The sequence below is a fragment of the Chiloscyllium plagiosum genome, unplaced genomic scaffold (assembly GCF_037043375.1).
Source record: "Chiloscyllium plagiosum isolate Xiang-an unplaced genomic scaffold, Cpla_swu_hap1 HiC_scaffold_2, whole genome shotgun sequence".
NCBI classification, from domain to species: domain Eukaryota; kingdom Metazoa; phylum Chordata; class Chondrichthyes; order Orectolobiformes; family Hemiscylliidae; genus Chiloscyllium; species Chiloscyllium plagiosum.
Window position 1 is genome coordinate 109,104,621 of NW_028270140.1, and position 13,621 is coordinate 109,118,241.

Sequence of the window (13,621 nt, forward strand, 5' to 3'; positions counted from 1 at the left end):
CTCTGGATCAAGTTGATATAAGTAGGGAAGATGTGTTGAGTAGACTAGAGGTTATTAAGGTGGACAAATCCCCAGGACCGGATAGGATCTATCCCAGGTTGCTGAGGGAGGCAAGAAAGGAAATAGCTGGGGCCCTGACATATCTTTGTAGCTTCCTTAAACACAGGTGAGGTGCCGGAGGACTGGAGGGTTGCTCGTGTTGTCTCCCTATACAAGAAAAGTAGTAGGGATATTCCAGGTAACTACAGACCAGTGAGTCTGACGTCAGGCTGGATAAAGTACTAAGGGATATAATCTATTTATATTTAGAAAGGAATGGGCTTATCAGTGATAGGCAACATGGTTTTGTGGGGGTGGGGAGAAATCGTGCCTTACCAACTTAATAGAGTTCTTTGAGGAAGTGACCAAGTTGGGAGATGAAGGAAGGGCTGTAGATGTCATATATATAAGCTTTAGTAAGGTGTTTGATAAGATTCCCCATGGTTAACTAATAAAGTGAAGTCACGTGTGCAGGGAATTCTAGCTAGGTGGATAAAGAACTGGTTGAGCAACAGGATGCAGAGAGTGGTAGTTGAAGGGAGTTTCTCGAAATGGAGAAAGGTGACCAGTGGTGTTCCACAGGGATCAGTGCTGGGGCCACTGTTGTTTGTGATATGCATAAATGACCTGGAAGAGGACACTGTTGTATGATCAGCAAGTTTGCAGATGATACGAAGATTGGTGGAGTAGCAGAAAGCATAAGGGACTGTCAAAGAATACAGGAGAATATAGATAGACTGGAGAGTTGGGCGGAGAAGTGGCAAATGGAGTTTAATCCAGGCAAATATGAGGTGATGCATTTTGGGAAGTTTAATTCAGAGCGAATTATATCGTAAATGGAAGTGCCTTGGGAAAAGTTGGTGAGTTCAGGTTCATTATACCCTGAAGGTGGCTGCACAGGTGGATAGAGTGGTCAAGAAGACATGTGGTATGCTTGCTTTCATCGGACGGGGTATTGAGTATAAGAGCTGGCAAGTCATGTTAAAATTGTACACGACATTGGTTCAGCTGCATTTGAAATACTGTGTACAGTTCTGGTCCCCATATTACCAAAAGGATGTGGACGCTTTGGAGAGGGTGTAGAGAAGGTTTACAAAGATGTTGCCTGGTACGGAAGGTGCTAGCTATGAAGAGAGGTTGAGTAGTTAGGTTTGTTTTCATTCGGAAAAAAGAGATTGAGGGGGGACCTGAATGAGGTCTACAAAATCATGAAGGGTATAGACAGAGTAGATAGAGATAAGCATTTTCCCAGGGTGAAGGATTCAATAACAAGAGGTCACGCTTTCAAGGTGAGAGGTGAAATGTTTAAGGGGGATACACACGGCAAGTACTTTATACAGAAGGTGGTAGGTGCCTGGAACGTGTTGCCAGCAGAGGTAGTAGAGGCAGACACAGTAGATTCATTTAAGATGCATCTGGACAGATGCATGAGTAGGTGGGGAGCAGAGGGATACAGGTGCTTAGGAATTGGGCGACATTTGGATCGGCTCAGGCTTGGAGGGCCGAAGGGCCTGTTCCTGGGCTGTAAATTTTCTTTGTTCTTTAAATAGCAGTTGATGCTATCAATTAGTGCGGGATAGATACATTTTTGTTAAGCAAAAGTATTATGGGATATGGGCCAAAGGCAGATATATGAAGTTAGATAACAGAGCAGGCATGATCTGACTGAATGGAGAATCAGGCTTGAGGGGTTGAATTGGCCCCCTTCTGTTCCTAAGTTCCTATAATATACTGCTTTTGCACTTCATGTGAATTTTGTTCCCCTGATGCTTCATTTGGTGAAGACATGATCTAGTTTGGTGTTTAGCCAAACGAAACTGTACTCATCCATGTTTCATTCCTGATTTTAGCCAGTGCAGTGATTATGGGAATAAACAACTCAAATGTTAATACTTAGATTCACAGTCTCCTGTACCATGTTGGTAATTGTGCCTACGTGAAGGTCAAACTTTTTGTTTTGATCTTGTTCTTGATGCTTCTACAGCATATAGACTGCTGGTTTACACATGCTGTTGGATGGCTGCTAGCATCCATGCCATGGCATAATTAAGTTGGTAGTTTTTCAAGTTGAAGGAAAACTGGGAAACGGTGGGAGGTATTTTTTTCTTAAAAAGGATAAGCTAAATATGCCTGAAAGTTTCTGCCATAAGGTATTCTGCTGTTTTGTTTGAGGAAGGCTAAATGAATCTCTAAAAGTTTTAGGCAGTCGCTATTATTTTTTAATAAACAATATGTTTAAACACATTGAAAAGATTTGCTATCTTTCTAATAATACTTAGAAAGGGCAAGACTTTGAGACTATTTGCTCCATTGCTAACAAGAATGAGAGTGCCCTCTGTTGGTTGATTACATTTCGAATTTCTTGTGGTAGTACTCGTGCTGTTCTTACTACTGTATTTGATTTCTAGTTTTTGCTGCCTTTCTGAGTAATGTTTGATTCGGTGGGATGCAGATAGCACTCTTTAGCTGCTGAGAATCATCTTAAAATGAGCTATAATGAAAATTGTGTTAGTCTGAATGAATTTAGCAGCTGGTGGAATTGTATTTAATGTTGAAACATTCCATCTCCTTTGGACTATATTATGTATAACTTTTATATTTTTAAAGTTATCTTGCAATTTAAAGAAAGAAGTTTGGCAAAAAACTTTTGTTTTTCTAAGTAAAGGCAAATGTGCACAGAGAGAATGTAGTAGCAATGGTACATAGCGAAAGGAAATAGCAGCAATAACATGGGAATGGAGCTTGTGGCAACAGTAAATGTGTGAGAAGGCAGTGGAAACGCAGCATAGTGTGAAGGAGATGGTGGGAATATCATCATTAGTAGAGATAGAGAAGGGCAGCAGTGCACAAAAAGGCGGGAACATCAATACTTAGGGAGGGAACAATGGTAAGAGTGCATGTAGAGAAGGCCATGTTTTCCTTTTCAAATAAAAATGGGACACAGTTTACTCATGCAGGGTAGAATATTTTGGACTGAGATGAAGAAAAATGTCTTCACTCAAAGGATATAAACATGTGGAATTCTATACCATAGAACATTGTGGAGGCCAAGTCACTGATACATTCAAGGAAGCAAGAAATAGATCTTTAGCTTTTAAAGACATCAAGAGGTATAAGAGGAAATTGGGAATATGGGGTTGAGATAGAGGACGGGCCATGATCATATTGATCATACTGGCTCAAAAGCCAGGTGATTTACTCCTGCTCCTAGTTCCTACATTTCTATAAACCTATCAGTCACTCGCATCCATCTGTCAGAATTGCCAGTTTTAATCAATGATGGGTTCGCTCAAAATGTTTCCTTCTTGAAGGATGGGGATGTTGGAGAAGTAAAGACCTTGTTGTATTTGGGTTTGCAGGGTGCACATGTTTGTTATGCCTTCCTTTCCTTTTATTTTTGAAATGTCCTGTCTCATGGGTTTGGGCAAAGGTTTGAAAGCTCAGCAGAAAACATGGTAAACAAACTGATGTTTCATTTATATTTCTTGAAACAGGTAACCATTCCTGGGGTGTCGTCTCAGAGACTTGCGTGTCTCCTACGGAGATTGCTGAAGCAACCAGTACTGACCATTCAACTACTATTAACGCTAATGAAAATAAGAAGCTAACAGTTACACAAATAACAGTAGCTTTGGGTGGTCTGCAAAACGTTTTCACTCCATTACTGTTCCGAGGTCTGCTCTCCTTTCTAACTTGGTGGATTGCAGCTTGCCTGTTTTCCACAAGTCTTTTCGGTCTTTTCTATCATCATTACCTAACAGTTGCATAAATGACGGGCATAATAAAGCTGGACTTCAAAATACTCCTCTAGATTTGAACCTAAAGTCAAAGTCACTTCTTTGGGGTTAGAACAAAAAGAAAACTTCAAACCATTTTGGAAACAACAGATCGCTGATGCACAGAGCACAGATAAACCTGCTCACTTCAAATGCTTCCTCTGGGTCTCAGGGTGAATAAATGTCTTAACAGTTTGAAAACTAAAAACAGAAGTGATGTTGTGTTTCTAATCATAGATAGGTCATTTATCACTTTGATGGGACTTTGGGATTACTGGAGGTTATCAACATAAAATGACTTACCCTATTTGATTGGTAAACCTGTAGGACAGAAACAATGGTATAGCTATGAATTAGGTTAAACTTTGATCATCTTAAATTCCCATCTTTACTAATATATTTGAATTTGCTGTGAAACTACAAAATGAGTTTCTAAATTTCAAGTATAGTCAAAATTTAGCGAAGGAGTAGAAAAGCAACATAATGCATCTATTGCAATTAACTTTGCAAAACACTAGTCTGGCTAATGTAAGGTTTAATTTGCATATCACCATTTTGTTGCCTTTCAGTATTTTTCAATATGCATATAACCGGACCCTGTTTATCAATTTCAGAAATGTAGTTATGTAAACATAAATGGGAAGGTAATCTCTTCCCTTTTTTAAGTTATAGAAGCATTGAGATCTACATCATTGCAGAAGGCTCTTTGGCCCATTTAGTCTACACCAGTCAAAAACAGCCACTTAACTATTCTAACCACATTTTCTAACTCTTTGCCCATAGCCTTGTATGCCTTGATATTGCAAATGTGCATCTAAATACTTCTTAAATGTTATGAGGGTTTCTGCTGTACTGCCTTCACAGGCGGTGAGTTCCAGATTGCCACCACCCTCTGGGCCTAAAATCTTATTCTCTCATCCCTATAAATCTTCTGCTTTTGAAATATATCCATGGTCATTGATCCCTCCACAAAAGAAAAGATTTTCTTCACCTCCCAAGTGTATATGGGCCTTGTTGTATCTGTGCTAATCCCATAGGATCTTTGAATATAGCTTGATGGGTTGACTTTTAAATGGTTGCAAATTTTGAACTAATGATGGTAAGCAAATCTAGTTGAGTAATAAAAAAAATTGTCAGATTCCTAAAACTGAGCCATAAGTTAAAATCAGTCATGTTTATCCTTCTGTTGGGCAATCCAGAATTGTTCAGTGTGAAGGTGGCATTCCACTTTGCAGTTGGAATCTAAGTATAACTACTGTATATTACAGTAAAAGTTAAATATTTCAGACTTTTAAGGGAACAAATTTATTTGAATTTGTGGTTATAGCTGTAAGAAAGCTTGATTTATTGCTTGCTGTACGGTGATGTTTTTTCAGAGCTTATTGCTTTGGTATTGTCTGAACAAGCCTTGCAGTACCACAGAACTGACACTCTGGCTGTATGAATACAGGAAGCATGTGTTTATAAAGCACATCAACTATGCATTAAATGGAAAGATGCTCCCCAATTCTTACTTAACACTGTCATATCTAGTGAATGAGTCATTCTTTGCTGAATATTGAATTTTTTTGCTTGTTTGATTTTGCAGCAGCTGAACTTCTTCACAATATAATCTGCTGCCAAATTCTGATTTTTATTTTAGACAAAGTTGCATGATAAATGAAATCTTTATTTTTTTTTTCAATGCACTTCAATACCAATCAAAATGTGTTGCAATTATATAATAGTTTTCATATACCAAAACACCACAAATGATTGAGTAATATTAAGCAAGTAGTTATTGTGCGTTTCACATGATTAAGACTAGTGTAATTAAACCATTCTGCATTAGTTACTTGATAGTGAACTAATGTTTCCATTCCAATTTCAACATTTTAAGAATGTTGAACAGTACAAAGATATGACAGTTAACTTTGAATTTCTTTAAAATGACATTCAAAGATGTTTTAACAATCAATAGTCTATAAAAGTTGATGATTTCATTACCCCCTATTGTGCTGAAATTCAATGGTGATACAAACAAATTGCATTTTCTTGTGTACGCTCTAACGATTAATATGGCAGTTAGCTTTTCCCTTTATTTTGTTATCATACACTTGCCTTGTATATTTGTTGCTGTCTAAATTCGCATTTATTTTCTCATTAACTATTGTATTGCTGGACGTTGTTAAATAATCCTCAAGGTGTAGATTTTAATCCAGTTACCGAAGACATGTAAATAAGGAATTGATTTTAAGCTTCTGATAATCTTATTGGATTTTGTCATTTTAAAGTACAGATTGTTATAGCATCTTTGAATGATTCTGATTAAGACATCATAATCTGGTCAGAAAGTACAAAATTAGTTTTATCCATATTTTTTCAAAGTAAGTCTCTTGATACATCACTGGTCACAATACCAATCCATTTTAAGCAATGCTTCCTTTAACCAGCAAGTTCAACTTTACATTTAATTTTTATATGTAAAACATTTATAGTGAATGCAAAAACAAAACTTGAAATCATCAGGAAGGTAATGTTGGACTTTTGTTTGTAGAATGAAGTGCCAAAAAAGCAGAGCATATGCTCATCTGACCATTTATAATGAATCCTGAATGCTTGTTACACTTAATATTAGGTTGTAATAGTTGTTGCAGGAATGTGATTCTTTCATTTCGCTAGTGGATTAGGCTGAAACCAAAAATATGAAGTTGAATCCCCATTCTGATCAAGATAAACTTTGGACTTTCCTGCTTTCTTACCTTTAGTGAAAATAGCAGTCATGTCACTTTACCTGCATTGAGCAGAGAGATGAGAAAAAAACTGCTCATTTTCTTCCTACACAAAAAATTGGCCCTTTCATCTTTTTTTAAAATTCTACTAACATCTTACTCAGTGAATGCGACTGTTTTATTGACCTCATAAGTTTGAAGGAAGTATGGCCATACTAATGGAACAGTTGTCATTCTTGAAATTAAAATTGATTGATTTAACTATTTGTTATTGCAAATTGATCTCTATAATCAAAATTGTATAGTTATTTATCAATTTCTGTTTCAAGCTATAATACAAAAAGACATAAGTAATAGCAAAATTTTGTATGCATTACTGGCAACGTAATAAATAATCATTAACTGCTCTTTCTTTCAAAAGCTATGGGCTAATGTAGTTTGCATTTGGTCAGGTAATCCACTTTTCAAATGTTTGCTGACCACTGTCACAGTACTGTAGGAGAGCTACAGGAATTAAGGCACACCTACCCTCAGCTTAAGGTTTCTAATTTAGTCATTAAGAAAGCACCTCACATAGTATGGCTATCACAAAAGTGAAATCCCATCTTTTTAGTTGTACACCTGCGATGGAATTCATAAGTGAAGGTGAGCTGTAATTAAACAAGGACTGTAAATTCAGTGACGCACATTGAGGACTTTAAATCTCTCTGTGTACACTGAATTTCAGTATCAAATTTTGACTTATCCTGGTGAAGGCTTCACAGTAAGGTCAAAATTCGAGGAGAGCATTTGAACATGTATAGTTTTAAATTATGGTCCTGAAGTTTGCATACTAAACATAAATATGTAATTAGGTAATCTGTGGCACGTGGTTAACTATCCATAGCCAACATTAAATGTGTGAGGCCTTTCTACAGATTGTAGAGTTACACTTGATGTTTAGTTAGTGCAACATTGTACTCCACGGACATGTTGCCTTTCTTTTTAATAAATCACTTTTATTGATTTGAATACAACAGCAAATTTGTTTTCTGGTGCATATGTGATGGTGTTGCTTAGTATAAGATATATGTTGCAGTTTAAACCAGTGTAAATTGGTCACCTTGGGGAACTGGTTACTTAAGATACATGTTCTTTAAATCAAGGTAATATTCCTTGGATTCCTGTTCTAAATCAAACCAAAATCATGCCTGTAAATGCTCATTTAGCACAGGTTTATCATTGTTTCTACTATAAAATAAGTAAATTGAATGTGTCTTCTAAAATTTACTGGTGAATGGCCTTTTTTCCCCCAGTATATGGTCCATTTAAATTGTTTTCTTTGATCACGCAGTAAGTATATTTTTCACAGAACAAGAGTTGGCTGTTGTGTGGCTGCATAGCTTAGGAGCATTATTGATTGAAAGTATTCAATTGAAGTGGCTAGTAATCCAGAGACCTGAACTAATAATTCAGAAAATATAAGCTCCAATTCAATCATTTAATTCAATTTTATATTTTATAAAATCAAACCTGAGCAAAAATCAAAAGTTGTGTGCATGAAATTGCAGGGGGTTTTGATTTGTAAAAATCCGATCAGTTCACTATTGTCATTCTCTGGTCTGACCTGTATGTGACTGAACACACATCAAATATGACTGACTCTTAACTTGCAAGCCACCAAGTTATATCAAACTGCTGCAAAAAATATAAAAATGATTCAGGAAGTTATTCAACTGTTGTCTGTCTTGGTGAAGCAAGACATGCGCAATAAATTTTGCCTTGTTTTCAATGTCCACATTACAAGATAAATTAAAAATGACTACATAGTTCAGATTTCTATTGCACAACAAAAAGGACCTTCTGCCCATCACATCTGCATCAGTTTAAAGCAATCTTCTAACTATTTTAATGCTCTTTTTCAGCAATTGATCCATAACCTTGTATGCCTTGGCATCACATCTAAATACAGCAAACTTTGTTTTAACCACCTCATGAACCAGCACTGTCAATAGCTGAATAACCGGAAGGTATAATACAACTGTATTATCGTGATCTCTGCCATGTCTGAGTAATCAGTTGGTGTGACTGAGCAGTTTTATTAAAGAAAAATTTGCATTAAGTGATTTATGCTGTTAAGTACGGTATATAAGTGATATGCATACCTCCACATTATGTTTCTACTATTAATTTGTGTATTTTTACCTTTGATCAACCGGCACACTTCTAGTCCCATAGGTGCTGGTGAATTAAAAAGTTTGCTGTACTTAATGAGGGTTTTCCATCTCTACCATTCTTACAAGCAGTGAGTTTCAGATTCCCACCACCTCCCTCTGGAGGTGAAAGGTTTTTCTTCATATCTCCTCTAAACCTTCTGCTCCTTACCTTAAAGTGGTTGTAATTGTATCAGTTGGTGGCTGTCTGACTCAGATTTGTTAAGTTGATAAATATTGGACTTGGAGAAATGTCAAGGTGGTCAGGTTTCGCTATAACACATAATTGGCCTGAGATTCAGAATGGGGTAGAGTTTTTAAAATTATTTATAGATACCAAATATTATTTGAATGAGTTTTCCTTTTATATTTGTATATTATTCTTGTATTTGCATGTTTAAAATTGGGATGTGGTTACACAAGCAGCTTTGTTTTTTCTAAGTTATGTTGTAAGAATCTGTCAATGAGGAGCAATGGCAATGTGTTTCATCCGTTATAAAATTTAGAATTGAATTCTGTATTTAAAACATTGATTAAAATACAAGGCAATAAAACGAGCATTTTTTTTTGCATACATGTTGTGCCCAGTTAAAAGTATCAGCAAATAGCAACAGTTAATGAACAAACCGTGAACACAATGAAAGACCTTACTATATTTTCCTATCCTCATCTGTTAGCCTTATGGGCGGCACGGTGGCACAGTGGTTAGCACTGCTACCTCACAGCCTCAGGGACCCGGGTTCAATTCCTGCCTCAGGCAACTGTCTGTGTGGAGTTTGCCTGTAGTATTAGTGAAGGGGTAAATGTAGAGGAATGGGTCTGGGTTGGTTGCTCTTCGGAGGGTCAGTGTGGACTTGTTGGGCCGAAGGGCCTATTTCCACACTGTAAGTAATCTAATCTAATTGCTGTGATCATAGAGTCACAGAGATGTACAGCATAGAAACAGACCCTTCGGTTCAACTCATCCATGCCGACCAGATATCCCAACCCAATCTATTCTCTGGGTGGCATGGTGGCACAATGGTTAGCACTACTGCCTCACAGCGCCAGAGACCTGGGTTCAATTCCCGCCTCCGGCAACTGTGTCGAGTTTGCACATTCTCCCCGTGTCTGCATGGGTTTCCTCCCACATTCCAAAGATGTGCAGTTTAGGAGAATTGGCCATGCTAAATTGCCGTAAAAGTAGAGAATGGGTTGGGGTGGGTTACTCTTCTGAAGGTCGGTGTGGACTTGTTGGGACGAAGGGCCTGTTTCCACGCTGTAAGTAATCTAATCTAAACTGAGGTAAAGGTATAGTTATTGCTAGTGATTATTCTAAAATGCAGCATAATGACTAAAACCATCACATGCCTTTTCTTTTAAAACAAGCTACTGAACTTAAAAGAGTTACAATAGCTGAATCCATGCAATGATAGTGGAATCTGCTTCAATGAATAAGTCATTTGCCAGTAAAAGTTTTAATCATTGGAGCATATGTCACTATAGGGAAAAATACTATTAGTCAAATAAAACATTAGCATAGAATTTAGTTTGCAAAACATTTCAAGTATTTTGTTAAATTAAAATATGTTTACTCAAAAATGTATTGATTTATCATGGCTGTTTTCCAAAATAATCCCCTTCATATTTTTCTCGTAGCCTTTGCATGTACTAATTTACAATAGCAATTTTCAACATCCAACTGAGCAGCTGACTGTTGACCAATATTCTAGCAGTGTCAATTGTCTGATATAAATACAGGCTGCAGGACCGTCAAAAGCATTGGGGTGGTTTGAAGAGTGGGCTGAGAAAGAGACAGTGGAGCAGAATGAAAACATTGCGCTTGATCAGGTGGAGACAGCACAACAGATGTGGTTTGTCTGTACCTTACAGAAGAAGGCAGAGAGTGCCACTGGAACGCATTTGTGTTCAGTAGCATTGTTACAAGTATCTTACATAAAACAGACTTCCTCTCTTTCACGTTGAGGTAAAAGGCCCCATTGTACTATTCAAAGAAAATCAGTGGAGCTCTCACTGGTATCCTGGACAAAATTTATTCCTCAACAATAAACAAATTATCAGGTCATTATCTCTGTTTTCATGAGCTTGCCATGCGTAACTTCTGCAGTTCCAATATTAAAACTGTAACATCGCTTCAAAGGTATCTCATTGCCTTTTGAAGATATCCTGATATAATTTAGTCACGGAAGGTACCATGTAAATCCAAGTTCTTATTTGACAATTGCTGCTTCTGAAAAGATTTTGGCTAGTCGCAGTACCATTTTAGTCATTAAATGGATAAATACAGTCTGAAGAAAATAATTCAGAGTTAATTGAGAGATGTTCACTTGTCAAGTATAAACATGATTTAGATACAGTTATGAGCAAAACATAAAACAGTAGTACCATATATAAAAATAAACTTTGTGAATCATATTCCATGTATTTCACTCATGTCTGGAAGACCCACTTATGTCTGGTTAATGAATACACTAATACACCAGTGGGTTATGAAAGATATTGCTCAAAATTGTATACAGTGTACATGTTGAAGTTAAAAATAAACTATAATAATGTATACATTTCTCAAAGCAGGTGTTAGCACAAAATGCTGATAAACCAAATGATGTGCCACAGCAATAACTCTTGTGTAACTCTGAAATTAACTGGCATAGTCAATTCTCAATCTTGGTTGGGTGGATGATCAAGAAATTTTGTCACAATCAAACCAAAAATAATGCTTCATTAGGGCAACTTGAAATAGGAATAAAATGCTGTTATCATGTTTACCATTTCTCGTGCACTCTCCTAGTTTGGAATTTTTAAAATTCTCCCACAAATCTTAAGCTGCCTTTCACTTTGAGGTTCTGTTAACCATCTTTTCTTAATTGAAATAAGTTGATCTTTAATAATCATAGTATTACATTGCATTTACTCAACTGCAGTTGCTTAAAACGTGTCACTTTTATCAAATCCATAAAAGTACCTATTTGTGATTTTTGCATCTAAGTGTATTTTGTTTTAAAATGTGTCCACCAATTTTAGATGCAAATTTTCTAGTCCTCTTCAGTAACCAAGTTAAAGTGTGTTTTTAACAGTTAAATGGTATATAATCTGAGGTTACCACAGCTCAAGTAGTTTAGCACCCATGGTTGTTTAGTTACACCTTGAATTCAAACACAATTTTAGTAATTTAATTATAACATTGTAAATTGCAATATACATGCATGATATCAGTTTCACATGATCCAGATTATCCAGGATTTCATTTTGATTTTGCATTAAATCAAAAGGGCATTAAATCTCTATACAATAATTCAAAATTATCTATTTCAGAAAGTGTTTCATTAGTTTGTTACTGATGAGTTAGTAATATTTGTAACCTTTCCACAGATACTGCCTGATCTGAGTATTTCCAATATTTTTATTTTTTAATTTTGTTTCCAATATCTGCGGCATTTTACTCTTTATAGCAAGAAGCATGTGTGAGTATTTGCCTTCTGTTAAAGTCTTCAAATTTAACAAAAGCGGTTTCTTTTTCAAAGATTTTATTAATGTAATTACTGAAAGTTTAACCAATGTAGATTCATTCTTTGCAAAATAGTATAACTGCTTTTCAAATAATTTTGGCTGCAATTATGCATGTCCTGGCTTTGGTTATGGTCATACCTCTGAGTTCAAGCTCTGCTCTAGGCTGAAAACATGTAATGTAGGTTGGCACTTCAGTGTAATACTGCATGTTGTCAGAGGTCCCATCTGCGTATTTAGGTGGACATAAGATCCTGTGATACTATTCAAACGAAAGTATAAATGCTCATCTAGTATCTTGCTAAAGTCACCATTAGTCCCAGAGGGCAATCAGGCTGCTCTGTGAGGGAGACAATTGGTGGTTTAACCTGAGGGGCACCGCACCTCATACTTTCATCGTAACCTCAGGCAGTACAGGAATGAACCCATGCAGTTGGCAAGCCATCCATCTAGCCAAGTGAGCCAACTGACCCATGCCACGTAACCTGTATAACTAAAACTGATTATCTCATCATTTATAGCACATTTTTATGTGTTGATTTAACTGTGGTCATCTATGTAAGTCTTTCATGACTGTATATCAAATTATTTTTTTTCTAAATCAAGATATCTCTTCTATACTGTTGTGTGCCTTGAATTCGAGAATGTGTTTTCTCGCTCTTTTGTGTTTTGTTTTTGTTCAATCCAGTAATTTAAGAAATGAATATAATCTTAGGTATATGTTCGCAGGCAAATATTGGATTGTACTCAGTGGTTATACAAGTTTTTCTTAGTATAATAATTCTTTATATAATTCAATGTTTGTGAATATGAACTTTATACCTAATAGAGATTTAAGTTTATCAATAATATGAAGAACACGTAGCAGGAAAGGTGCTGGTTTAAAAAAGGTCACCAAGAAATTTGCTTGTGGAACTGTGGCTGATTGATTTTATTTTTGTGCAAATTCAATAAAGTTCTCGATTCATTGCAGCTTCAGGTGATTTTTGTTTTAAAGTCATAATCCCTAACAAATTTTCTGTGGCAATTTCCTATCTGACACTGATTATCAGTAAGAATAATTGGGTGGTTATGGTAGGAAATTTTAACTTCCAAAACATAGACTGGGACTGCCATAGTGTTAAGGGCTTGGGTGGAGAGTGTACAAGAATTTTTTTGATTCAGTATGTGGATATAACTACTAGAGAAGATGCAAAACTTGACCTACTCTTGGGAAATAAGGCATGGCAGGTGACTGAGCTGTCAGTGGGACCAAACTTTGGGGCCAGTGGCCATAATTCTATTAGTTTTTAAATAGTGGTGGAAAAGATAGACTTGATCTAAAAATTAAAGTTCTAAACTGGAGGAGAGTCAATTTTGACAGTTTTAGACAAGTTTAGGCAGCTTCGAGTAATTT

The 13,621-nt window shown here is 36.3% G+C and overlaps 1 protein-coding gene across 8 annotated transcripts in view; it reads left to right on the forward strand.

The window, feature by feature from the left end:
• Positions 1–12,231, forward strand: part of tmem161b (transmembrane protein 161B) — a 104,016-nt gene extending 91,785 nt beyond the window's left edge. For all 8 annotated transcript variants that reach the window (XM_043708692.2, XM_043708683.2, XM_087999558.1 and 5 more), the window contains one exon: positions 3,534–12,231. In XM_043708692.2, coding sequence (XP_043564627.1) covers positions 3,534–3,808 — 275 coding nt within the window. In that variant the 3' untranslated portion in view covers positions 3,809–12,231. The remainder of the gene's footprint in view (positions 1–3,533) is intronic.
• The last annotated feature ends 1,390 nt before the right edge of the window (positions 12,232–13,621 follow it).